Genomic DNA, 26,816 nt, shown 5'->3' with positions numbered 1-26,816 from the left:
CTGACCCTACCCAGCCCAATATCGCCAAAGGTTCTTAACAACCCAGGAGAAGTCAGCTGCAACTTTATTAGCATATCCTTGGATGGAATCCACTTCAAAGTTGAATCCTCAAGTATCTCAGTCTAACCCTGAAACTTTGATCTTTGTCCCTAGGCAGGGCAAAGCCTAAGGAACTGGGTCCTTCACTCTTGGGGGTGGAGGGGGGGTCCTCAGAAATGCAAATTTTTCACTGTTCTGCCACTGCCTCCTCTGTCACCTCTCCAGACCCCAGCCCTTGGATGAGTGGCTTTAACCGAGAGCAGGTTTACAAGTCTGTGTCAGAAAGAGGGGAGCCTTTGGAGAACCCTGAAGAAACACAGAGGACAAAAGACCAGCTCGTTTGCAGTTAGTGTTCTGAAGGGAGTCAGAATCCTAGACCAGCGACCATAGCTGGAAGGATTCACTGAGGTTTAATAGGGCCCCTTAGCTTCCCCATATGTGTTCTTGTTGTTTTTCTCTTATTTCACAGTAAAATCTATAACAAAAAGGGCTGTTTATCTTGGGGTACACCAAGGAAGAGGGAGATGAGGGTGAAAAATATATCCTTTTCTGCAGCTGGTGTTGGGGAACAGAGAATCCGGGGTGGAAGTGGGGGTAGAGATGATAAATACATAGTAAAGCCACTAAGAAGGCTGGGTGCAGTGGCTCACACCTGTAATCCCTGCACTTTGGGAGGCTGAGGCAAGTGAATGGCTTGAGCCTAGGAGTTCAAGACCATCCTGAGCAACATAAGGAGACTATCACCTCCACAAAAAAATACAAAAACCAACTGGGCATGGTGGTGTATGCCTGTAGTCCCAGCTACTTGGGAAGCTGAAGTGGGAGGATTGCTTGAGCCCAGGAGGTCGAGGCTGCAGTAAGTCAAGGTCGTGCCACTGCACTCCAGCCTGGGGGAGTGAGGAACCCTACTTAAAAAAAAAAAAAAAGCCACAAAGATATGCAGGCTCCAGAAGGTGTCTTCCATCAAAGGAAAGTTCCTGGGCTAAAAAAATAATAATAACAACAATGACTACCGTTTATTGAGCATTTACAATGTGCTGGGCGCTTTGCCAAGTGCATTACACACATTTTCTCATTTAATCCTTTCAACAGTCCTGGGAAGAACAGTTACCATTGTTATCTTCATTTCACCATTGAGCAAATGCAGTGGAGCTAACTAGCTTGCCCAGGATCACATAGCTAGCAATAAGTGGCAGAATCAGGACCCATGCTCAAAACTGTTTGACCCCAGAGACTAATTACATCCCTTCAGAGCAAAATAATTCGATGCTTCAATGACTACCAACTGTCTACCCCCTACCCCCACCCCTCAACATGAACTCTCCAGGCTTGCTTTCCTCAGCTATCCCAGATGAGTTTGTGGATTTTCACGTTGTCATCTTTCAAGATTCAGGCATCGCTTCCCCTGAGTCATCGTCCTTCCTGATCTCTCCTCTCACAGCCCCCTGCAGATGCCCCCGGGTGGCACTACGTGTCATGTTTGGTCTCCCCCACAAGACAAGTGAGGTCCCCCAGGCTGTGTGCCCTCATCTCTTTCATCTTCAGATCCACTGTGCCCGGCACAGCGCCTGACACGCAAGAAGTGCTCCCTGACACCCCCAGGCTCCGTGAATAGATGTGGCATTCAGGCCAAACAGAGCTGAGCTGCCACACAGCTCGCTCCCTTTCTCACTCCAAATTGGCAGAACAGAGTGAATGTTATTTACAAAAACACCAAGCCAAACAAGACCCTCCCTTCCCTGACATGCTGAAGCTGCTCTGGGAACAGACAGGGGTCACCAAATGGTGGCCAGATGGTGACTGACTGCTGCTCCCTAACTCCAGGGGCCTGGGGCAAAAGGCTTGGCTGCCCACCTGCTCCCAGGACCTGTGAACGATGCACTTTGTAGGGAAAAACCCAGACAGTTCCCTCCTCCCGAATCCCCTTCTGCAACCAGCTCTCGGAGTGGAGACTCTGCCAGCTCTCACCACGTTCTGGGGACTCTCAAAGCCTGGGCTGGAAGTTCTGCAACCTTGCCCCATGTCAATGGTGCTTACTTTACCTGACTTGTTCTATAACAAAGAGTTGCTAATTCTGCAGTATCGACCCAAGGAGTGATCATTCCTGGTAGGCACAGCTGAGCCCTAAAATAACAGAACCCAGACAGAGCAGGGGAGCCCTGGGGCAGAAGGAATGTGGGGAGAGGCGAAGAGGAGCTCCCTTCTGCCAGGGAAAACTCTGAGGACACAAGTAGCTGGAGGAACAGGGAAGGGATTTCCTACAGTGTTCCCAAACAAAGAGAGCTGGCCGGGCTTTGGGGAGAGCTCCGTTTCCCTTCGTTTCATTCAGCAGTGGTCTCCTCCTCCCACAGATGTGGGAGGCAACAGGCCCCCAACCGGTTATCAGGCCCTCCAGCATGAGGGCCTTTGTCTCCCCTTAGACATCTAGCTGGCAGGGCGAAGGGCCGACAAATCCTCCCTGACCCTCCCAGCTCTTTGTTATCTCAGAGGGAAGATTACATTTCTGTATGGGGAGGCAAGGTGCCAGGAGGCCTCGGGCAGGACAGAGACAGGCAGAGCTGCTGTCTGACCCCTGTTGCTCGGAGCAGCTCAGGGCTGCCCTAGGGACACTCTCCCTCCACTGGCCTGGGGCCCTTCCAGAAATGGGAAGGCTGCATTTCAGAAAGAGGGCGAGTAGAGGAGTGGGACAGAAGGGGAGGGGGGTGGGCTGGAAGGATAAAAGCAGCCAACTCTCAATTATTCAGAAACGTGTCTGCAGTGTGTGGACAGCCCATGCCTTCGCTGAGTTTCTCACCTTCTCTGTTCAGCTGCCATCAGCTCTTTCCCTGAGAAGTGGAGGAGGGAGCCCTGGCAAGTTGGCCACTTGCTTTCATTTTGGCTTCTTGATAAATCTATAGAGGATTTTTCAGCAGCAGGCCCATGTCCCTCAACACCAAACAAGCATTTAGATCATTCTCTTTCTGTTTAAATTAAGAACGCATTATTTAGCCTTTTATTTGGGGTTCAAGATACTCCTACAATGGTTCTAAATCATAAGAAAAAGGGGCTTGATTTAAAACCCCTTGTTTTGGGCCAGGCATGGTGGCTCACGCCTGTAATCCCAGCACTTTGGGAGGCCAAGGTGGGCAGATTACCTGAGGTCACGAGTTCGAGACCAGCCTGGCCAACGTGGTGAAACCCTGTCTCTATTAAAAATACAAAAATTAGCTGGGTGTGGTGGCAGGCATCTGTAATCCCAGCTACTCGGGAGGCTGACGCAGGGGAATTGCTTGAGCCCAGAAGGCGGAGGTGAGCTGAGTGAGCTGAGATCGTGCCATTGCACTCCAGCCTGGGTGAAAAGAGCAAGACTCCATCTCAGAAAAAACAAACAAACAAACAAAAAAAAACCCTTGTTTGAGAAGAATTACGGAACAAAGTAGAAAAATAGTAGCTGGGTGTTAACATTAAATGCTGGATTTTCTTCATTGCTTGTATTCCCAATCATATTCTCTCAAATTGTATTTCCTCCTCTGGTAACCCAGGTTGGTTATGCTTAGCAAGTCCATCAACAATACACTTGATCTTAGCCAAAAGGCCGAGAAGCGATCCATCAACAATAAATATACATGGAAAACCTCCTGTGTAGAATTGGTCAGACATCTAGATAAGATCCTTGCCCTAAGGCAGTTTAGAAACCAATTAGAAAGAAAGCACAGCACAGTAAGGAAAACCACTAACAAAGCTATGGTATCAACTCAGTGGATACTCAGCAAGTGAGCAGGGGGTCCAGGGACTCACAAAGATGGGATGGGCAGGGAAGGCCTCTTGGGGGTAGGGTGTGACTTTGGCCTTCTTACAAGCCTGTGATGACTAGTAATTAAAATGCAGGAGGCCTAATGGGTGGGCAGCTTATATAGGAGTATAAACCAAGCCTGACCAGGAGCTGAAGGGTTAAATGGTGGCTTGTAGGGGAAAACCCTATAAACAGTGGCTGAAGTTCATTTATTCAACAAAGATATGAGTTCTTGTTTCTCATTTTTTGTTTCGTATTATTTTGTTTTGAGACAGGGTCTTACTCTGTCGCCCAGGCTGGAGTGTAGTGGCTGGATCATAGCTCACTGCAGCCTCAAACTCCTGGGCTTAAGCCATCCTCCTTCTTCAGCCTCCACCTCCAGCTAATTTTTAAAAATATTTTGTAGAGACAAGGGCTCACTTTGTTTCCCAGGCTGGTCTTGAACTTCTGGCTTCAAGTGATCCTCCCGCTTTGGCCATCCGAAGTGCTGGGATTACAGGTGTGAGCTGTAATTTAGTTGTTTATTCATTTGTTCAACAAATACTTATTGAATATTTGCTCTTTGGCCAGTCAGGGAATTTCATGAGTGTCTACTATGTGAATAACACTGTGTTGGCCACTAGTCTGTCACCTACTGGTGGATTAGAAAAATAACGCGAGGACCATTTTATCTTATCTTTTTTTTTTTTTTTTTTGAGACAGAGTCTTGCTCTGTTGCCAGGCTGGAGTGCAGTGGCACGATCTCGGCCCACTGCAACCTCCGCCTCCTGGGTTCAAGCGATTCCCCTGCCTCAGCCTCCCCAGTAGCTGGGATTACAGGCGAGCGCCACCATGCCTGGCTAATTTTTTTGTATTTTAGTAGAGACGGGGTTTCACCTTGTTGGCAAGGATAGTCTCGATCTTCTGACCTCGTGATCCACCCGCCTCGGCCTCCCAAAGTGCTGGGATTACAGGCGTGAGCCACCGCACCCGGCCAACTCTTTTCTTAAATTAGCCAGGGAGGTGTGGGTGGGTTGGGTGAGGAGTGGGTTGGGGGATCTCATTCAGTATTCAAACTTCTACAAGTTTTGGGGTTAAGGTGGGTGATGGTGACGGAACAGGCCCTGCCACTAACTTTCATAGTGACTTCTATTTGTGTAATATTTTTGGTCCACTGAGAGCTATTATTTTATTTGATTCTTATGACCATCTTGTGAAGAAGTATCAACAGATACCCCTGTTTTGATTTTATCAGATGCATGATTTGTCCTACATCAAACTTCATAAATGATGGACAGAATGGAGGAATCCTTCAGACCTAGTGCTGCCTACTTCCCACTCCAACGGTAGCCTCAGCCTGGGCTCACATCACATGCCCCACGGAGCCTTGGAAAAAATACAGGCTCTTGGCTCCTTCCTGGGACAGCGTGATTCCTCATGTCTGAGCAGGCCCATGAATTTGTATTTTTCAGACGTTCCCTAGGACCTGTGTCCATCTGGATTAGGGAACCACTACATTATACCACTCTGCGGGAAGACTCAGGGGGAAGCATTTTAGCCACTTTCCTGTGTTCCACAGTACTGGGGGGTGTTCTGAGTGGGCTGTGATTAATTTCCAAACCAACCACACCTCTCCCCTCAACTCCCACTGCTTACTCTTTGCTTCCTAGACGTTCACTGCAAGCTGGAGACTTCTAGAAGCCAACAACATCGCTGTAGAATCTACAGGGTCCAGTTCCCGGTGGACCACAAAACCTAAATCATGTGGCTGGGGAAAGCTGAAATCCAATGGAAGGGTTTGAGGAGGGGCTGACCTTCTCATCATAAAACCAGCTTGTATTTACTAAGTGTTAACTATGCGCCAGGCCCTCGTTGACGCCTCAACTCTATATGAAAAGCACTATTATCCCCCTTTTACAGATGGGAAAACCGAGATTTAGAGCGCGAAAATCATTTCCCCAAGGCGCACAGACTCCAAAGCCCACGCTACCAGGTACAACCTCAAGGCTGCGGCGTCTCGTCACCTGCCCCCCGCCTCCCAAACTGCTGCTATGTCTAGGGCCTGACATTCCGGCGCTCTCTGGGACGTGCTCAGATGCAGGGGCGCAAACGCCAAAGGAGACCAGGCTGTAGGAAGAAAAGGGCAGAGCGCCGGACAGCTCGGCCCGCTCGGCCCGCTCCCCCTCCTTTGGGGCCGCGGCTGGGGAACTACAAGGCCCAGCAGGCAGCTGCAGGGGGCGGAGGCGGAGGAGGGACCAGCGCGGGTGGGAGTGAGAGGGCGAGCCCTCGCGCCTCGCCGGCGCACAGCGCTCGGAGCGCTCCTGCGGCCACAGGCGCGGCGTCCTCGGCGGCAGGCGGCAGCGAGCGGGAGCCGGGACGCTGGTGCAGCCGCAGCGCGCGGAGGAACCCGGGCTGTGCCGGGAGCTGAGCGGCCACGTCCGGACGGGACTGAGACTCCTCGTAGCGCATTGCGGCGGCCTCGCCTTCCCAGGCCGCGAGCGCGCCGCTGCTTGAAAAGCCGCGGAGCCCGAGGACTTTTCTCCGGTCCGAGCTCGGGGCGCCCCGTAGGGCGCACGGTACCCGTGCTGCAGTCGGGCACGCCGCGGCGCCGGGGCCTCCGCGGGGCGATGGAGCCCGGTCTGCAAGGAGCGTGAGGCGCCGCCGCGTTCTGGAGAAGGGGGGCACAAGGTCTGGAGACCCCGGGCGGCGGACGGGAGCCCTCCCCCCGCCCCGCCTCCGGGGCACCAGCTCCGGCTCCATTGTTCCCGCCCGGGCTGGAGGCGCCGAGCACCGAGCCCCGCCGGGAGTCGAGCACCGGCCGCGGAGCTCTTGCGACCCCGCCAGGACCCGAACAGAGCCCGGGGGCGGCGGGCCGGAGCCGCGGACGCGGGCACACGCCCGCTCGCACAAGCCACGGCGGACTCTCCCGAGGCGGAACCTCCACGCCGAGCGAGGTAAGAGCCGCGGCGTCCCCGGATCTGGGGCGGGTTTGGCGTCCCGAGCGGCCCCCGGCGCCGGAGACTTCGGGCTGCGCGCTTTGCCCGCCGCAGCCCAGCCGGGGCCGGCGCCTCCCTCCTCTCGCCGCCCGCCCCCTTCACCTCTTGGCTCCCTCCCGGGCGATCCGAGCCCCCCTTGGGTCTCCCCTCCCTTCCCTCCGCCCGCGTCTCCTTCTGCGCCCCCTCCCTGCGCTCGTCCCGCAGCTCTTCCCGCCGCCCAACTTTTCCTCCAACTCGCGCTCGGGAGCTGGCGAGGCGGCGGCGGCTCCTCGGTGAGTCCTGGGAGGGACAGGCCCGGGGCGAAGGCGGCGAGGCCTGCGGTTTCCTGGACTGGGGAGGAGGGCGGGAGTGGGCGGCGAGGTGGGGTGCGTTGTGTGTGTTATGTGTGTGTGTTGCATTCCACTCCATGTCTTTTTGCTTCCCTTTTGGGGATTCACCCCCAATTCAGCAGGTAGCTTTGGGCTCAACGCTAAAAATCCGGGACATTCCTAAGTCCTTTTCCACCCCCGGGAAAGCCTGGGGTCCGAGTTGGGGGCGGATGGGGTGGGGGATGAACTGCGGAGGACGTGGAGGGCTAAGTTAGCTTCTCTTGGAATAGGTTTTAAGGAGGTGTCGTCACCAAATGGCTGAATCTGCTTGAGCTGAGAGCGAAAAACGACTCCCCTTTCCAGAAGCGGTGATCTTATGACTTGGACGGTCTCTGAAATGGTCGGAAGTTTGGGGAACGGGAGGACGACCCACGGTCGTTAAGCCGAGGTGTGGGACGGGGGCGGAAGGACCGTTCGGTCCCAATCTGGTTCCTGGAGGGTGGGGGAAGGGATGAGGGTTTTTGTCCGGTGCGGTTCATTCGGCAGCGATGCATTTGCTTCTCTGGCCCAGACCCCTCTGCACCCCGCTTCCCCTACCGTTATGTTTGGGGTTGGGAGAAAAGTGATGCCACGACCCATGTTTGCAGAGGAATTTATGGACCTTGTAGATGGGGTTCATATAGAACACACACCCCCTATGAGGCAGCCACTTTTTTGGTGGTGGCGGTGGGGGGGGGGGGCGGGGGTGTGAAGCCTGTTTCTTGTTCTGGGCCCAGAAGCTATCAACCCGTTTGAAAAACATTACCACGGTGCGTTTCTCCCCCAGCACTCCCCCACCCCCATTTTCCAGATGTAGCAGCCGCATCTGGTTCCGTTTCACCCCACACGGGTACACCGCAGCCGCATTATTAACTTCCCTCTTCCTCCCCTCCCCCTCCCCCAAATTAAAACTCAGATTCTTCAGCCTGTCTTGACCACCTCCCTCCTTAACATTTCTGGAGACTTGGAGATGCGGCGTTGAGATTCGGGGGAGAAAAGAAAGTTCCCTTGGATCCCGAGTTATTTAAGATCTCACCAAGTTATTCGCCGCCGCTGGTGGGTGGCGGCGGTCGGGGTGCTTTCTGGGTTGCGCAGAAAAGAGGCATCTTGGGAGATGGGGCCAAGGTTTTAGGCGATGCCACTCGTGAACGGTTCATCCGCTAGACTAGGGGGGCTCTTTGGCTGTGCGTCTGGCCAGAACTGGCCTTGACGATGGAAGTTTCTGGAACCAAACCGTTGCTTTCTCTCCCTTGTGTTATAGCTGGAGCTGCGGGAGCGCCTGCCCTGCCCGGAGCCCGCGGTCCCCTCTTCGGCCGCCCCGCGGTGGCGTCACGCGCCCCTCCCAGAGCAAGCCCGGTGCGCAGGGCCGGGGGCGTGGGCGGCTGCTGCCAGAGGCGCTCCCTGTGTGTTTTTAAGGACTGATTTGGGCCGCATCCCCCGGAAACTAAAGTGGGGCGTTTTACCGTTTAAATAACGGCTACAGGTTTGAAAGCGGGGGTTGGATTTTCGAGTTGTGTTTGGTAACAGTCTTTGAGGCAGGAAAGTGCCTTGTGGTCCAAAGTTGCGGGAGGGTGGGGAGAGTCGGTCTCTCACCCGCTTCTTTCCAGCCTCTTTCAAATTGAAAACACTTCTCTGGTTTCCTTCTTTGGGCGGTAGTTTTGGAGGCTGTAATGAAATCGCACTTTCTCTAGACGTGGTAATTAAGGTGACTGTTTCCTCCGCAGATGTGCCCTACCCTTTGCACCTCCGGACCAGCGCTTTTTTTGGAATACTATCTAGCCTTGAGACTGTTTAGCAGAAAGTGGCCATTTTCCTCCCTTGGCCCGGGATCCTGGTTTCCTCCCTGAGGCTTGTTTAAAAGCGAAGTAGCAGGGCCCCGTGGGACGCTCCTTGGTCTGGTTAATCACCCCCACGCCCGGGTCATCCACCTTCCTCTGGGTGACCGAGGTTCAGCTGCCTCTGCTATTGCTGGCCGTCTTTGCCGATGGCCTGCCTCCCTAATGACTTGTTTACATATCCTACCCCCAGTGGGTTAGGAGAAGCTCCGGGGCTGCCCCGACCCTCCGAGTGCAGGGTGTTTGGGGACTGGGAGGCTGCTGGGGTCTGACTCCAGCTGGGAGCGTTATGAACTGCATCAGTGACGAGCTGCTTGAAATATCTGTTGCATTTACTCTTAGTCATAGCTGAGTGTCAGCTTTTTAATGAGGTTCATCCAGATTGAGAGCCACTTGGACTGCCGTACTTCACTGCCTGCTTTTCCAAACATGCCTGCAGAAATGCTCATTTTCGAGGTATTTTTCCCAGTGGGGATTCAGGCCAGAGTGGGCACCACTTGAACAATCTTAGGGTGCTTCTTTTCCTTGGCCTTTGGCCATGGAGGATGTGAGAAAGTTCCATTAGGTGGCCCTTTGATAGCAAGGGAAGCAAAGGCTCAGGAAGAAATGGAGAAGTGTCCCCCACTCCCTAGGGGCAGAGGATTAGATACATCGGTGCATCCCTCAGGCTGGGCTAGCTTTATTCCTGGTGGACTCCAGAGGGCAAGAAAATTGAACACTGGGTAGGCAGACTCAAGCCTTAGAGACCAAGGAAAATCCATGGGTTTTGCTTTTAGTGGTGTGCTCTTTGTTTTCAGTATTGACCTGAAACAAGACTCCTAAAATGAGAGATTTGCTGGTATGAACTTGGGGGTTTAGCAGCCGGCTTCTACAAAGACTTTTTTCTTGCCTCCGTTTCTAAAGTGTGTTTGGTCAAAATGGCTGTTAGTTACAGAACATCCTAGCAAAGTTTGAGCCTGTTGCTGCTGGAGGAAAAGGAGTTAGAATTGATTCAAATGTCTTACTCTGAAAGGGCCTCACATCACTTGATGAGTTTAATTTCCTCTTGGGAAATTTGTGTCTTACATTTGTCTTCCCCAGAGCTTTGTAAAAGGCCTGAACGCACCAGGGACTAGTGGGAGCCCAGATGCAGAGCTTTAGAGAAGATTCTGGTGTGTCCAGAGAGGATGAAATGTCAGACTTGGGCTAGGATATTTGTTTTTCCTCCCAAGGTTGCATCTACTTTAAACAGAAATTCTCTCCTCACCACCATTTATCTCTCCCCTGCAATGAAAGAAACCATGTTTAGGGCCCTCTCCCCCATTTAATAGCACTCACCTGGATGAACTATCCCAAGAATTTGGTGGGGTTCCACTCATAGTATGTCCTGTCTTCAAGAGCAAGGTTTTCTAGGTTATGTGCAGCAGTTCGTGTTTCACTGATTGCTTTTTTTTTTTTTTTTTTTTTTTGAGATAGTCTCACTCTGTTGCCCAGGCTGGAGTGCTGTGGCGCTATCTCAGGTCACTGCAACCTCCGCCTTCTGGTTCAAGGGATTCTCCTGCCCCAGCCTCCCTAGTAGCTGGGATTGCAAGCGTGTGCCACCACGCCCGGCTAATTTTTTGTGTTTTTAGTAGTGATGGTGTTTCACCATGTTGGCCAGGCTGGCCTTGAACTCCTGACGTCAAGCAATCCGCTGGCCTCGGCCTCCCAAAATGCTGGGATTACAGGTGTGAGCCACCGTGCCTGGCCACTTACTGTGCAGGCTTGTTTTCCGCCACGTTGAGTGCTGGGACACGCTCGGCCACCTCTCCGGTTAAGCCTTGTTCTGCCTCAGCCGCCTCGGCCTCCCAAAGTGCTGGGATTACAAGCGTGAGCCACCGCGCCCGGCCTACTGCTAATTTTTTATATGTCTCTTACTTCCAAGGACATTTAGACACTTTCTTTTTTAACAGAGACTCAAAAAATTAGCATTTCCATTGGGCCAACTAAAATTTAGCAAGCTGAGCTGAGTAACTTTCTCCATATGTTTATTAAGTACTTGCCCCCTGCCCTCTCAACATGTGAGTAGAGAATGGTCACTTTGGGGAAAAAATAAGTCTTATTCTCATCTGAAGGGATTAATGTTTTGGTGTTATTTCCTCAATTCTGAAGAACCAAGTTGTCCAGAAATTTTCTGAGTGTTCTTTGGACTAGAGTTTGGCTGGTTAACAAGGGGTACTAGCTAATTGCTTTTCTGTGATATTCTCAGCCTCTTTTTCTGGAGCAGTATCTGTATCAGTTTCTTTTCAATAGCCCTTTTTTTCCTTCATCATCCAGTTAACAAACATGTTGGCATCTCCTGTGTACATACTAAGTGCCGAGGGTGTTAGCAAAGGTTAGGGAGGCACAGACCCTGTTCTGAAGGAGCCTGCAGTTTCGTAGGGAGAGAAGAGAATGAAGAACATAAATAACAATCATATAATATGATCTAAGTGCCATGTGAGAGGGGCTAGTAATGTGTTTTGCAAATTTGGAGTAATGAAATTCTCCAGCTAGAAGGCCCAAGAAAGACTTATGGAAGAAACAGCTTCTTAAGGTGGGGTTCAGAGAAAAGGGAAGGCCTGGCCTGTTGCAGAACAAGGAATGGCAAGAAGAAAGTCTTGCATAGAGGCATGGATGTTGCTTCGAGCTGTGGCGCCCTATAGAAATAGAACACGAGCAGCTGGGCACAGTGGCTCACGCCTGTAATCCCAGCACTTTGGGAGGCCAAGGCAGGCGGATTGCTTGAGCCCATGAGATGGAGATGAGCCTGGATAACGTGGTGAGACCCTGTGTCTACCAAAAAATACACAAATTAGATGAGTATGCTCGTGCTTACTGGTAGTCCCAGCTATTCAGGAGGCTGAGGTGGGAGGATCACTTGAGCCTAGGAGGCAGAGGCTGCAATAAGCTGTGATTGCACCACTGCACTCCAGCCTGGGGGACAGAGGAAAACCCTGTTTAAAAAAAAAAAAAAAAACGGGCACAGTGGCTCATGCCTGTAATCCCAGCCCTCTGGGAGGCCAAGGTGGGTGGATCACCTGAGGTCAGGAGTTCAAGTCCAGCCTGGCCAACATGGTGAAACCTTGTTTCTACTAAAAATAAAAAAATTAGCTGGGCTTGGTGGCTCATATCTGTAATCCCAGCTACTTGGGAGGCAGGAGAATCGTTTGAACCCGGGAGGCGGAGGTTGCGGAGGTTGAGCCAAGATTGCGCCACTGCAACTCCAGTCTGAGTGACAGAGCAAGACTCCGTCTCAAAGAAAAAAAGAAAGGAAGAAAGAAATATAACATTATAACATCAGCTATGTGTACATTCAGATTTTCTAGAAGCCACATTGGAAATTAAGTTAAAAAAAAGAAACAGGTAAAAAAAAATTTTTTTTTTTTTTAGATGGAGTCTTGCCCTGTTGCCAGGCTGGAGTGCAGTGGTGTGATCTCGGCTCACTGCAACCTCTGCCTCCCGGGTTCAAGCGATTCTCCTGCCTCAGCCTCCCGAGTAGCTGGGACTACAGGCACGCGCCACCGCACCCAGCTAATTTTTGTATTTTTAGTAGAGACGGGGTTTCACCATGTTGGCCAGGATGGTGTAGACCTCTTGACCTCGTGATTCGCCCACCTCAGCCTCCCAAAGTGCTGGGATTACAGGCGTGAGCCACCGCGCCTGGCCAAAATTTGTTTTTTAATTAACTTGTTTGTTTAGATTTTATTTAATGTAACTATATTTCCAAAATATTATCATTTGAACATGTAATCAATATAGAAATTATTAATGAGATACTTTACATTTTTTTCATAACAAGTTTTTAAGATGCGGTGTATACGTTTTACTTCTAGCATATCCGTTAGCACCAGCCACATTTCAAGTGTGCAGTGGCCACCGTGTGGGCCACAGGTCTAGAATATAAGACATGAAGATGGAGAGTGAGAAATGCCTTTGGAAAGGTTGGAAGTTCCTGTCCTTCTGCTGCCAATTGCCAAATCTCCTGAGAGTGCTATTAAGGAGTGACTCAAAGCACTACACAATGAGAATTATAAATATCTTAATATTGTATCTGAAATACAAATACATAATTCTTTACATTTGGTTGGTACTTAGGAGAGAATGGGCACAGTCACCCACACCACCCATTTGAGCCTCGTAATCACCTGTGATGTAGCTTCCTCTAAGTGGGAAACTGAGGCTCAGAATGGTTAAGTGACTATCCCAGGGTGGCAAGATCATAAATGGAAGGGTATGAATTCATACTGTCTCCAGCGGACAAGAATAAAAAGACCCAGCCTGGGTGTGGTGGCTCATGCCTGTAATCCCAGCACTTTGGGAGGCCACCGTAGGTGGATCTCTTGAGCCCAGGAGTTCATTACCAGCATGGGCAACATGGTGAGACCCCATTTTTATTAAATATACAGAAAATTAGCCCAGCTACTTGGGAGGCTGAGGTGGGAGGATCACTTGAGTCTGGGGGATGGAGGTTGCAGTGAGTTGAGATCGTGCCGCTGCACTCTAGCTTGGGTGACAGAGCAACACTCTGTCTCAGAAAGAATAAAAAGATTTGGCCATGAATTCGTCAGCTAGTTTTCCTTACGTAATTTTTAGACAAGGAGATCTGACATTCATAGGTTTTTCTCTTAGAAGTGGGAGAGCTTCAAGGTCACGTGGTCCGTCCAGCCCCTGCTATCTCACCAGACACTGTCCACCCTGTATGTTGGATCAGTACTGCAGTGAGAAGACAACAGGCACTTTCACCCATGCAGCCCATTCAGTCTTCATAACCACCTGTGATGGAGGCAAGGCAAGTATTTCAGCCCCCTCCGATGAGTGGGAAACTGAGATGTGCCCCCTCTCTGCTCCCCACCGAGGACCTCTGCATGCAGGCATGAATCCCAGGAGCCTGGCTGATATTGGAGAGACGGGGTGGGGGGAACCAGCTGCAGGGTCTTGGAGGAAGCTGCTGTGTACACCTGCAAGGCTGCAGGTCGCATCTGTCAAGCAGTGAAGGAAGGAAGTTGTTCCTAAGGGATTGGAAAAATTCATCAATTAGAATGAGAAACTGAGGTGAAGGAGGAGGTGGCAGGGTCCCAGACAGCATGTTGGACTGGTGGCCTGTGTCACTGTGTTTTTTGCAGGTGGGTGGCATGGGGTGTATGCCCACTTCTTATTCCAGGAGTTGGTGCCAGGAGGCCAGGTTTTCTTAACATCCTTGTTTTACAGATGTCAAACTTGAGGGCCAGAGGGGTAGGAGAGGAAGAGACTTTTTGTACCTTTTTTGGGAAAGAACAAGAGGGAAGCTGGCAGATGAATTCGAAGTGCATTGACCAGGGAGCTGAGAGAGGGCAGTCTGCAGCCAGCAGCCAGCCCACACCTAGGAGGAGGCGGCAGGCTTTTCTGGGGACAGAGTGGCCAAGTCGAAGCAAGCTTAACCATCTCAACATGACACCACTCTTTCCCATTGGAACCTGAGAACTTGTTCAGTACTCTGACACCATGGGACGTGGGTTTTCTTGGTCAGGTGTGCGTTTCTGGGTGACAGGCCTGCATCAGGTGTATTTTGGGGATGTAGTAAGACGTGGAATATGGGTTTAGGGGCATCCTCTGGCAAGCACTGCTTCTGTCTCAGCTCTGGGAATGTGCCCCATGCAGTGTCCTAGATGGCCCATCTGTGGTCTGCTTCCAAGGGTCTTTCTTTTAGTTAGTTTTGAGACAGAGTCTCACTCCGTCACCCAGGCTGGAGTGCAGTGATGCAATCTCGGCTCACTGCAACCTCCACCTCCTGGATTCAAGCAATTCTCATTCGTTAGTCTCCTGAGTAGCTGGGATTACAGGCGTGCACCACCACACCCAGCTAATTTTTGTATTTTTAGTAGACGAGGAATTTCACCATGTTGGCCAGTCTGGTCTCAACTCCCCACCTCAGGTGATATGCCCGCCTCAGCCTCCCAAAGTCCTGGGATTGTAGGTGTGAGCCACCATGCCCTGGCACAAGGGTCTATCTTTTGACCAATGGAACTGCAAATCAAGGCTCTTTTGTTACCAGAGTTACCTTGGATTTACCCTTATCTACTTGGTTTGGATAAATTGAGTTTGCATCAGACGAGTCAGGCTTGATCAATCCCTTATTTACTTCCTCCCACCCTGCCCTCTAATATTCAAAAACCTTGCGGCACTATTACATGCTAGCTACATTTCCTTGGGTAAAGTACTTAACCTCTTTGAGCCTCAGTTTCTCCATTGCTTAAAAGGAATAATAAAACTTATCCCCCATAAGTTTATAGTGAGGAATGAATTAATTCCTCACTGTAGTTCTAAATTAATTCTACTTAGGGCATCCTTGGTACATAGTGGGTGTTCAGTATTCATTTCAGTTTCTCTTTTCTGATTCCTTTCGTAAATGCAGAAAAATGAAAGAGAAATGTTGACTTCTCTGTTGATTTGAAATCATTAAAACATTTTAGTAAGCCTTGGGAGGGAGCTCGTGGTGTGGCATGTGTATCCCGCTGGCCAAGCGCATGTGAACGAAGCCAAGAATCCAGGGGCTTTTCTGCCAGCCAGCACTGACTCACTTGCGAGGGGCCCTGCCTGGCTCGGGGGAGGCAGGGCTGAAGTACCACATTAGGGCATGTTCCGGGGAAGTAGATTCTCTGAATAACTGGGATGGCTCCCTGGAGCATTTAGGACAGAAGCCACCTGGAAAATAGAGATGGTCACCCCCACGTAGCCCTGACAGTGCCCAGAAAGTCTTGTCACTTGGTAAATATTAACAGCTATGATCTGTTCTTTAAGACCCTGGGGAGTTTTAAGTTTTACTCCTCCAGACCTGAGAAGGGTAAAGGGCTGCAGATTCTGTTCTTTTAACTGGGGCCAGTGTGAGCCCTCTTTGACTCAGTGCTTGCAATAGACCTTGATTCTGCAGTGGGACCTCCCAGGCCCCCTTGCCCCCCGCAACTTCTGGACTCGTATCTGTCAGACATCACTTGTCACCTTCCATCAGGTGTCACCAGCATCAGGGAGAACCGGATCCCTCCTGGCTCTACACTCTTAGGCTGGTGAGGGTTTTCTTCTCTCTGCAAGGGAGGCTGGTAGGACTACGGATGTGATTCATACAATTTTAGAGACAGAAAGAAAGTACCCAGGAGGTCATTTATTTCAGCTGTTTCATTGCATAGGTTGGGGAGTTGAGCATCGAGTCCAGCAGCTACTAACCAGTTATCTCTGTACTTGGCTTCCATTTACTGGTCCTTAGCTTGTTCCATGATTCTTCATTGCCCCTTATTTCTCACCAGAGGGACTGGTTGGCCCTAGATGGAGTGGTCTTTTTTAATTTTTTTTTTTAATTTAATTTTTTGAGACAGAGTCTCACTCTGTCACCTAGGCTGTAGTGCAGTGCCATGCTCTCAGCTCACTGCAACCTCTGCCTCCTGAGTTCAAACAATTCTCCTGTCTCAGCCTCCTGAGTAGCTGGGATTACAGGTGTGTACCACCATGCCCAGCTAATTTTTGTCTTTTTAGTAGAGATGGGGTTTCACCACGTTGGCCAGGTTGGTCTCAAACTCCTGACCTCAAATGATTTGCCCACCTTAGCCTCCCGAAGTGCCGGGATTGCAGGTGTGAGCCACCGCACCTGGCCTGGGCAGAGTGAAGTCTTATGCTGGGGAGCCATGGGCATGCTCAAGCCTCCTGCAATTGTAGCACAGTTTGTAAAACTGTTTCCCACAAAAGGGCAGAACTATTTGGGACTTTCATGAGACCATTCACTTTGTAGCACATACTACCTTGAAGTTTATACCTTGGAAAACCTCATGATGGTATTCCCAGGTTTGCACATAATCTACACTCAAAACATAGCTGTAGAATTGAACTAAAGCATCCCTCTGTCCAATTAAGATCTATAACCTCTCTTTTTGAGACAGAATCTCGCTCTGTCACCCAGGTTGGAGTGCAGTGGTGCAATCTCAGCTCACGGCATCCTTCGCCTTCCGGGTTCAAGCGATTCTCCTGCCTCAGCCTCCGAAGTAACTGGGACTACAGGTGCGTGCCACCACGCCTGGGTAATTTTTGTATTTTTAGTAGAGACGGGGTTTCGCCATGGCCAGGCTGGTCTCAAACTCCTGGCCTCAAGTGATCCTCCCGCCTCAGCCTCCCAAAGTGCTGGGATTACAGGGTGCACCACCGTACCAAGCCAGGACCTATAATCTAATTCGTTGTTGGGGTAGCTTCACAATTTTCTTCTGGACGCCTTAGTAAGTCCACACTTGAAGCAGCCACCACGTGGCATGCTTTACCTCCTGTTTCTCCCTGCCCCTCCCCTACCTAGACCCTCCTAACTTTTGGGTTTTTTTTCCTTTCCTCAGGGTCAGTTTGAAAAGGAGGATTGAGCTCACTGTGGAGTATCCATGGAGATGTGGAGCCTTGTCACCAACCTCTAACTGCAGAACTGGGATGTGGAGCTGGAAGTGCCTCCTCTTCTGGGCTGTGCTGGTCACAGCCACACTCTGCACCGCTAGGCCATCCCCGACCTTGCCTGAACAAGGTAAGGTGTTGGCTGGGGGCAGCCTGGACTCCTGGGCCTTGGGAACAGAATGGGCTGGGAGGGAAGTGATATGGTTGCAGGTGATGCGGTCAACAGGGAAGGCTGCTTCCAAGGTGGAGCAAAGAACTCCCTTCCTGTAGGAGAAACTCTGAGGATGTCTGGGTTGGTTCTGGTCTGGTTATAAACATAACTGACTTCATCACAGGCTGGGGTCATAAAGGCTGGTAACATCCATTTACCTGAGATGACATGTTTGTTGGGGGTAATTTATGCTTTTCTCTTTCTGAAGAAAGAATATCTGATTAGGACCCTAGTGTCACACTTTAACATAGGTGATGTATAAAATGCAGCTGGTGGTGCAATGGGGAGAGAATGACCTTTGAATTTGCGTGTGGAACTGGGGTCGGAGTACAGGGGATGTTGTAGGAGGTGAGAGCTTGCTAAAGACCTCTGGCTTCTAGAAAAGTGTTCCAAAGCCACATCTTCGCCAGGCATGGTGGGTCACACATGTAACCCCAGCACTCTGGGAGGCTAAGGCAAGAGGATCATTTGAGGCCAGGAGTTCAAGATCAGCCTAGGCAATATAGCGAGACCCCATCTCTACAAAAAAAAGGAAATTAACTGGGTGTGGTGGTGCACGCTGCTAGTCCCAGCTACTTGCTACTCAGGAGGGTGAGATGGGAAGATCTCATGATCCTAAGAGTTGAAGCTGCAGTGAATTATGATTGCACTACTGCGCTCCAGCCTGGGTGAAAAAAAGACATCTTCTGTAGGGGTCAGCAGTCATGGCTCCATGCCTGCATTTTCCTATCCTTAACTGTGTCTCACAGGTTCTGTTTGGGGGCCTGCCAAGCGGTTTGCTTTGGATAGGTACTGTTTGAGGGGTTTTGAAGTGATTGAGACCCAGGAAGCATGAAGGGGCATGGAGACCTATGGCGTGTTGGAAATTCAGAGCCATCATCGGTAACAGGAGGGACTTACCCCACCATTCTTGGGATCTGTGTGAGCTGTGAAAAGGCCTCTTGGGAGATTACAGGTACAGCATAGCTTTCATGGGACTTTGAAAACTAATGTATGAGCAGTTCTGCTGCCAGAGGATAGTGTGGTTTGTGACTGTGGCTGGTCACACAGAGAAGGTTGACACACAGTGGGTGAAAGGTTGGAGGTGCCCGTGATGGGGTGGCTGTGTGTAAAAGGCTGCCACTCAGCTGGTCAGGGACTCGTTTGAATGATGAGTGGTGGGTGAGAGTATGTGTCCTCTGGATGGAGTTGGGGATGAACAGGGAAAGTTGTGTGAGACTTTATAGAAGGTGCAGTGGCTAGAGCAGGCATATTCATGTTGCTGTCAGTAACAGAACTGAAGGCAAGGTCTGAGCTGGAGCACGGTGGAGACCCAAAGTGGGAGAGACTGTGTCTGCCCACAGGGAGTTTATGGTCACGAGGGGATGGGCAAGTACAGGGATAAGTAACACAAGACGGACTGTGCTTAAACCACCCAGTGAAGTTACAACCAAAGGTGGTGGGAATGCAGAGGAAGAGGGGAGCAGAGAGCACCTGAGATGGGCTTGAGTTCAGAAGGGGAAAAATGAAGGGCCCTCCAGGTTGAACAGCATGAGTGTTCAGAGGCAGCATGTATATGGTTTATGGAGAACGGTTTGCCTGGTGAGTAGGTAGCTCTGGGAAGCAACACTTGGAAAAATTAGATTGATTTAGCATATGGAAGGCTTATAAGCCCTGCTAAGAAAACTGTACTTTGGGCCGGGCGCGGTGACTCACGCCTGTAATCCCGCACTTTGGGAGGCTGAGGCGGGCGGATCTCAAGGTCAGGAGTGCAAGACCATCCTGCCTAACACGGTGAAACCCCATCTCTATTAAAAATACAAAAAAATTAGCCGAGCGTGGTGGCGGGCGCCTGTAGTCCCAGCTACTCCAGCTCCAGTCTCCAGCTGAGGCAGGAGAATGGCGTGAACTTGGGAGGCAGAGCTTGCAGTGAGCCGAGATTGCGCCACTGCACTCCAGCTTGGGCGACAGAGCGAGACTCTGTCTCAAAAAAGAAAAAGAAAACTATATTTAGGCCAGGCGTGGATTATGCTGGTAATCCCAACACTTTGGGAAGCCGAGGCAGGAAGATTGCTTGAGCCAAAAAGTTTGAGACCAGCCTGGGCAACATCATGAGACCCTGTGTCTACAAAAAATAGAAAAATTAGCCAGGTGTGGTGGCACATGCTTGTAGTCCCAGCTATTAGGGAGGCTGAGGTGGGAGGATCACTTGAACCTGGGAGGTAGAGGTTGCAGTGAGCCATGATCACACCACTTCACTTCAGCCTGGGTGACAGAGTGAGACTCTATCTTAAAAAAAAAACAAAAAAAAAAAACAACAAGAAAAGAAAACTAGACTTAAATGGGTAGATGCTGGGAAACTTAAAAAGTTTTGAGCAAGTAGTGACACGATCAGCTTTCAGAAAGTTAATTTGGCAGCTGAGTGTGGATGGCTAGGAGGAAAGAGTGAGGTGCACCTGTGTTTGCATCCTGCTCTGCCACTTGATAGCTGCATTATTTACTTCAACAAACTACTCAAACACCATACGTCACAGTTTGCTCATCTGTAAAACGGATAAATAATAAAGGGTTAAGTGGGGTAATCCAGATGAAGCACTTCCATGTAAGGTGTTAGTTGCTATTGCTGCCACTGCTGCTGCCAGAAGGATGAGGTTGAAGGTTATTTTGAGTGTCTGGCTAGAGGAAGTGCAGGTACTGACCAGGATGGGGACTGGGAGATGATAGAGGAAGGAAAAAGTAGTAAAGACACTACAGCAATAGCATCTGTGGGTTTAAGTAGGTTGAGTGTCAACTGTGGGCAACTGGAGACTGAGATGAGAGCGTAAAGGGAGTGAGTCAGAGTGGATGGTTTGAGGGGAGTTGAGGTTTGAATCCGCCAATTGTAGACAGCAATAAAGGAGTGAAAGAGTAGCGAGGACCTGGTTGGGGTTTGAGAATGTGAATTTATAATGGAGCCTAAAGTACTTTCTGTTTTTTGCAGCCCAGGAGGGGAGATGTGGATCTCGGGCCTGGCTCCTTGTGAGCCAGCCCGACGGGATAAGTATAAGGAACTTTAGGGCCGGGGTGGGGGTGCTAGTAGAGGAGGGGGCTTCACGGAAGCTGCTGGGGCAGGGTGGAGGCTGGAACCTGGGGGGCTGAAGATCTTGATGAGGACAAAGTACTGGCCCTGTGAACAGAAGAAAGGGAGTAAGAGAGGTGGATGGGGCTCTTAGGAGCCATGTACCCAGGAAGACTGACATTAAATGACCATTTTTAAAAAATCAACTTAATTGGCAAAGGCACAGTGGCTCCCGCCTATAATTCCAGTACTGTGGGAGGCAGAGGCGGGAGGATCACTTGAGCCCAGGAGTTTAAAATCAGCTGGTTTTTTTGTTTGTTTGTTTTAAGAGACAGAGTTTCGCTCTGTTGCCCAGGCTGGAGTGCAGTGGCATGATCTTGGCTCACTGCAACTTCTGCCTTCCAGGTTCAAGCGATTCTCCTGCCTCAGCCTCCTAAGTAGCTGGAGTTAAAGGTGCTCACCACAATGCCTGGCTAATTTTTATATTTTTAGTAGAGATGGGTTTCACCATGTTGGCCAGGTTGGCCTTGAACTCATGACCTCAAGTGATCTGCCCACCTCAGCTTCCCAAAGTGCTGGGACTGTAGGTGTGAGCCACCACACCTGGCCAAACCAACTTAATTTAGGTATAACTTACCCACTATAAAATACACCTGTTTTAAGTGCATAGTTTGATGTGTTTTGATAAATGTCTACATCCCGTATAACTAGTACCCCAGTCAGAGATGAAGCATTTTTATCACCCTCAAAAATTCCCCTCATGCCCGTTTGCAGTCCGTCCCGTATTTGTTGAGTCACCTGTATTTGGGTTAACAGTTTGGGCTATTGTAATAAAACTGCTTTGAACCTTCATGTGGAAGCCTGGGTGGGCACACATTTTCCTTGGACTGCCCTGGTTTTGATTTTGGCTCCACACCTTACTGACTGTTGGCTCTTGGGAAAGTTCCTCTTTGTGCCCTTTTATAAAATACATTGATAATGAATGTGTGCTCATAAGGTCATTGTGAATATCAGATGAGCATGTCTGCAGAGCTCATAGGACATTGCCTGGTCCGTAGGCCATGAGCAGTCAATGGCCATTGTGGGTCCCTTTTCCTGGGCCTCTAGGTGAGATGGCACATGGCGAGGAGCATGTTGTTTCATGGGACACAGCAACGGAAAGCCCCTGCACTTGGAGAACAAGCCCCAGGTCTCCATTTGGTGGAGTAAGCCCCCGTCTCAGTGTGAGTGTGGTGCTTTCACATAGCCTGTGTCTCATGAGCTTTGTGACAGAACAGAGAACTGCTGTGCCCAGGACATTCTAAGGGGAGATCTGGCTTCATGCTTTGTAAGCTGTAAGGAACCTTGTAGGTGTAAAGTATATTGCATAGTCTTGGGCCTGCTGATTATTAAATAATAATGCTGCTATTTTTTAATTAATTAATTTATTTATTTGAGACGGAGTCTCACTCTGTTGCCAGGCTGGAGTGCAGTGGCACAATCTTGGCTCACTGCAACCTCCACCTCCTGGGTTCAAGTGATTCTCCTGCCTCAGCCTCCCAAGTAGCTGGGATTACAGGCACATGCCACCACGCCCAGCTAGTTTTTTTGTATATTTAGTAGAGACGGGGTTTCACCATGTTGGCCAGGATGGTCTTGATCTCCTGACCTAGTGATCCGCCCACCTCGGCCTCCCAAAGTGCTGGGATTACAGGTGTGAGCCACCATGCCTGGCCAATGCTGCTATTGTCTTAAAAAAAAATCACAGGGCGAGCACAGTGGCTCACACCTGTAATCTCAGCACTGTGGGAGGCCGACGCAGGAGGATTGCATGAGCCCGGGAGTTCCAGACCAGCCTGGGCAACATAGCAAGACCCCATCTCTAAAAATTTTAAAAATTAGCTGGGTAACGTGGTACACATCGGCAGTCCTAGTTATTCAGGAGGCTGAGATGGGAGAATTGCTTGAGAGTTGCTTGAGCCCAGGAGTTGAGGCTGCAGTGAGCTATAATCAAGCCACTGCACTCCAGCCTGGGTGTCAGAAGGAGACCCTGTCTTTTAAAAAAAAGAAAAAACACATTATAATCTATGTATTAAGGGCTGTGTCCAAAAGGTGAGAGCAAACCACCCAAAACCCTGTTCACAGAGTTTTCCCCATTTAAAAGGCCTTGCTGTGATTTTAAGAGTGAGTGAGTGTGTGTGTGTGTGTGTGTGTGTGTGTGTGTGTGTGTGTGTGTGTGTCTCGGGAGCCCCTCCCCACTGAGCGCAGTGCCAACGCCCCTCAGTCTGTAAGTGCTCCTGAGGGATTGGGGAGGGCCTGGAGTTTCTGGCTGTCCTTGGAAAGTTGATTTAATAAGGGTTCCAGGAAAACCAGCCTCCCTCCCCTCTCCCTCTCCTTCCCCTCCTTTGGTTTGGGATCTTACAGAGCCTCAGCTTGTTTCAGATCAGGCTTTGAGAGTGGTGAGGGAGTTGTTCGGAAAGACTGAAGCCAGTTTCAGATGATAAGCACCAACATTCTGAGCTTGCAGAGGGTGCATTTGTCTGTCTTTTGCATTAAGTCAAGTCTTGGTGGGGAAAGCCAGTGAGTGAGTGCAACACTGCTTGCAAGGCCACTGCTGGCATTTGGGGTGGGGGTCCTGCCCCCTTTTCAGCAGTACTGTGGGTTAAACACCCCAGTGCTCAGAAAACCTGCAGCTCATAAGTGATTTAATGGGCTGAGTTTTACAGCTCCTCCCGCCCACCCAGATTTGAGTCTGGTGGCTTGTTAGACGGGGGAGAGGTTGCGCTTAATGGAAAAACCGCACATTTCCATTCTGGCCTCAAGCCCCCTGGATGCCCTGTGTGCACCACAAAGAGGGGCTTTGTCTCTGTGTTTTGCAGAAACCTGCACCTATGGGAGAGAGGCTGTGCGTGGTGCCAGAGCCATTGCCTAGCCTCAAATCATAGGGCCCTTACAGCTCCTCCATCCCTGGGCATCTTCAGCTGTCTTTGGCCCAAAGGGGTGTGCATTTCAGCCTGGCTGCAGGGAGAGTCTCAAATAGGTACTACAGGTTCGGTAGTGGGACAGACCTGTAGTCTAGCATCTACACTGGACTGTGGTCCTGTGTCCCAAGGCTGCCTTGGGACATAGGCAGGACCCTCCCCTACTCCCACCCCATCTCCAGCATAATTTCTTATAATGAAAAGAACTTGTTTGCTTCTCATTCACCCTGGATGGTAAGAGGAGTTTCTTCATCCCCTGCCAGAAGGCGAGTGGAATTCCATGGAGCAAAAGGTGATGTCAGATGACCCACTTGAGAACAAGGGTGGAGGATTTAGGCCTCTAGAAATCTGCAAGGTGCTAAGCTCATAACAGGTTTCCCCAGAGGATCAGCTCTGTCCTACTTCCCCTGGAGAGGTGGCTCCAGTGCCTGGAAGGGGTGTTTGCAAGTGTTCAGAGCTGGGGAGGGAGGACCTAGCTGTTGGCCTGTGAGAGAATGTGAGGACGCTCACGTGGCCCTCTTGACCAAGCTGGAGTGAGCGCAGCAAAGCCACTCTGAGGCTGTGTTCTTGGCTCCGGCTTCTGCATTGCTACACCATTAGCTTCACTGATTTTCCACTCTGGCTCTGCCAGGCCCGCTCCCTGAAGTCAGGGAGGAGGAATTTCTCAGGGAAGAACAAATGGCTGTCCAGAGATCTTGCTGCCAGTGGGGGAAGGGAGGGATCCCAAACAAAGACTCTGTCAGGGTTTCCATCACCTGGTTCCTGTGACTACCTGGAGTCGGGTCAGCAGGAACTGGAGAGACAGCGTCAGGGATTCTTTGGGAGCCTGTGGCCCCAGCACGGAGGGGTGTTTGCTCCTGGCCAGGCAGAAGCAGTGAGTGATGGCTTGTGTCTGGGCGGTGATGGATGGCCCTGGGAGAAGTGAGTCCTGGGGAGTCATTATCCGGGAGGGCGAGGTCTGGGGTCAGAGAGCCCGACCAGCAGCTGGCCCTGTTTTCACAATGCCTCATTCCTCCGGGGCCACTGGGGGCTCCAACTCACCCTGTAGACACCACCTTTGCCTCTTTCTTCCTTCCCTGAGGCTTGGAAATGAGACAACTTTTTCCCTGTTGACCGGAGAAGTCCAGCTGCTCTCATTCTCCTGGGCTCCTGAATGGGACATCCCAGGCCTTTCTCCTGGGCCTGGCTCTTTGACCAACTTGCAGGCAATCCCTTCTCCCCACCCACCATGCTGCCCAGCCCCACTGCACCCTAAATAATTAAGCTGAAAGCTAACTGCCCTACCTGGATCTGAAGGGCCTGGGCTAAATCCCAAACTGTTTCCTCCTAGGAGAAGCCTGCTGGAGTCTGGGCCACTTCTGACCTTGGGGTTTGCTCTGACTTAACAGCTGGTGGCAGCCAAGTAGCAGGGCCAATTGCCCGAACCCCTCCTCCCCGGTAATGGGCCTGTTGCCTCTTAGCATTGCCAGTGGTAGCACCAAGAGACATTGAACTTCTACCCTCAGAGTTCCCTCCCTTCTCCTGTTTCTTGGCTCACAATAATTCTTGCCTTTCCACTTGCCAAACAGGTATCTACTGCCTTCATGTAAAGCATTTGTGCCCTGCAAAATAGGGGCTGTGGGGTGAGGGCTCCATGTAGTTGGTTTCGGGCACTGAGAAAGATACACCCTGGCAGAGCTTGAAACTCCACACCCTCTCCTCGTTCACATGGTGTGGCGTGGCTGAGCCTCCCGGGATGGGTTGTATAAAAGGAGGATGGGGAGGGGGGGTGGGGGGCGCTGTGCCATTTGTGTTCCCAGGCCCTGGACATGGAGACACATGAAGCCTGAAGTGGGTGAGAGGGACAAGGAGTTCCGCAAAGGGTGGACTTAGTGGTTACGAGGTTGGGCAGGGAAAGAGGTCAGAAACAGCAACACTGAGGTTTCTAAGAGTTAACCAACAGTGAACATTGAATTCAGAGCTTAGCCCTTCTCACTTTTCTCTAGGATCAAAAACTAGCCTCTGGCTGATGGTCCATTCATTCACTGATTTTTTTTCACTCATTCATTTATTCATTCATCTAGTCAAGTAGGTCTCTTCCTTTTTCCATAAATGCAATGTATACTTTAAACATTGTTTTATCCTGGTCCCTTAGCTGGAAATATCTGTTCTTGTCCTTTTCTTCCTTTTCACTTTTTATAATTCCTGCTCAAATCTTAGTTTAAGGTTTAGCTTGGGTTTAGATTAAAGCTTAACTTAGGGCCACCTCCCTTTTGAAGCCTTCCCCTATCTCCAAATTAATTACCCCTTTTTTTCTTTTTTCTGTCTTTTTTTTTTTTTCTCCTGAGACATAGTCTCACTCTGTTGCCCAGGCTGGAGTACAGTGGAGTGATCATGGCTCACTGCAGCCTTGACCTCCTGGGATCAAGCAATCCTCTGGCCTCAGCCTCCTAAAGTGTTAAGATTACAGGCATGAGCCACCATTCCCTGTTGAGTTGTAGTCTTGCTCAGTCATCCAGGCTGGAGTGCAGTGGCACGATCTTGGCTCACTGCAACCTCTGCCTCCCAGATGCTAGCGATTCTTCTGCCTTAGCCTCCAGAGAAGGTGGGATTACAGGCACCCACCACTATGCCCAGCTAATTTTTGTATTTTTTGTAGAGACAGGTTTTCGCCATGTTGGCCAGTCTGGTCTTGAACTCCTGACTTCAAGTGATCCACCTGCCTCAGCCTCCCAAAGTGCTCGGATTACAGGAGTGAGCCACCACGCCTGGCCTCTTTTTAACTTTCATTCTAACACTTAACTTTACTCTGCCTCACATTATGTGGAGTTTTTAATAGATGTCTGTTTACTCCACTAGAGCAAAGTGCTGTATAGTCAGCAAGTATATCTTTATCACTCTTTTAAAAACATTAGTGTTTAGGCCGGGCGCGGTGGCTCACTCCTGTAATCCCAGCACTGGCCAGCATGGCGAAACCCTGTCTCTACTAAAAATACAAAAATTAGCCAGGTGTGGTGGCACACATCTATAATCCCATCTACTCAGGAGGCTGAAGCAGGAGAATCACTTGAACCCAGGAGGCAGAAGTTGCAGTGAGCCGAGATCGCACCACTTCACCCCAGCCTGGGCAAAAGAGCGAAACTCCGTCTCAAAAAAAAAAAAAAAAAAAAAATTGGTGTTTTGATAGATAATCTGGGTTCACCTTTCAAAATTCAGAAAATACAGACCTGTAAAGAGGAAAAGGAAAACTCCGATAATTCTGTCATT

General features: G+C 50.4%; 1 protein-coding gene across 3 annotated transcripts in view; it reads left to right on the top strand.

Annotated features, from left to right (window-relative positions):
* The first annotated feature begins 6,981 nt into the window (after positions 1-6,981).
* Positions 6,982-26,816, top strand: part of FGFR1 (fibroblast growth factor receptor 1) — a 55,208-nt gene continuing 35,373 nt past the window's right edge. For 2 of the 3 annotated variants that reach the window (XM_058433357.1, XM_058433356.1), the window contains exons 1-2: positions 6,982-7,058; positions 17,314-17,492. In XM_058433357.1, coding sequence (XP_058289340.1) covers positions 17,402-17,492 — 91 coding nt within the window. In that variant the 5' untranslated portion in view covers positions 6,982-7,058; positions 17,314-17,401. The remainder of the gene's footprint in view (positions 7,059-17,313; positions 17,493-26,816) is intronic. The other variant, XM_058433358.1, reaches the window with a different exon arrangement.

The sequence above is a fragment of the Hylobates moloch genome, unplaced genomic scaffold, assembly GCF_009828535.3.
Source record: "Hylobates moloch isolate HMO894 unplaced genomic scaffold, HMol_V3 SCAFFOLD_22, whole genome shotgun sequence".
Taxonomy (NCBI): Eukaryota; Metazoa; Chordata; class Mammalia; order Primates; family Hylobatidae; genus Hylobates; species Hylobates moloch.
This window is presented reverse-complemented; position numbering and strand designations above follow the sequence as displayed.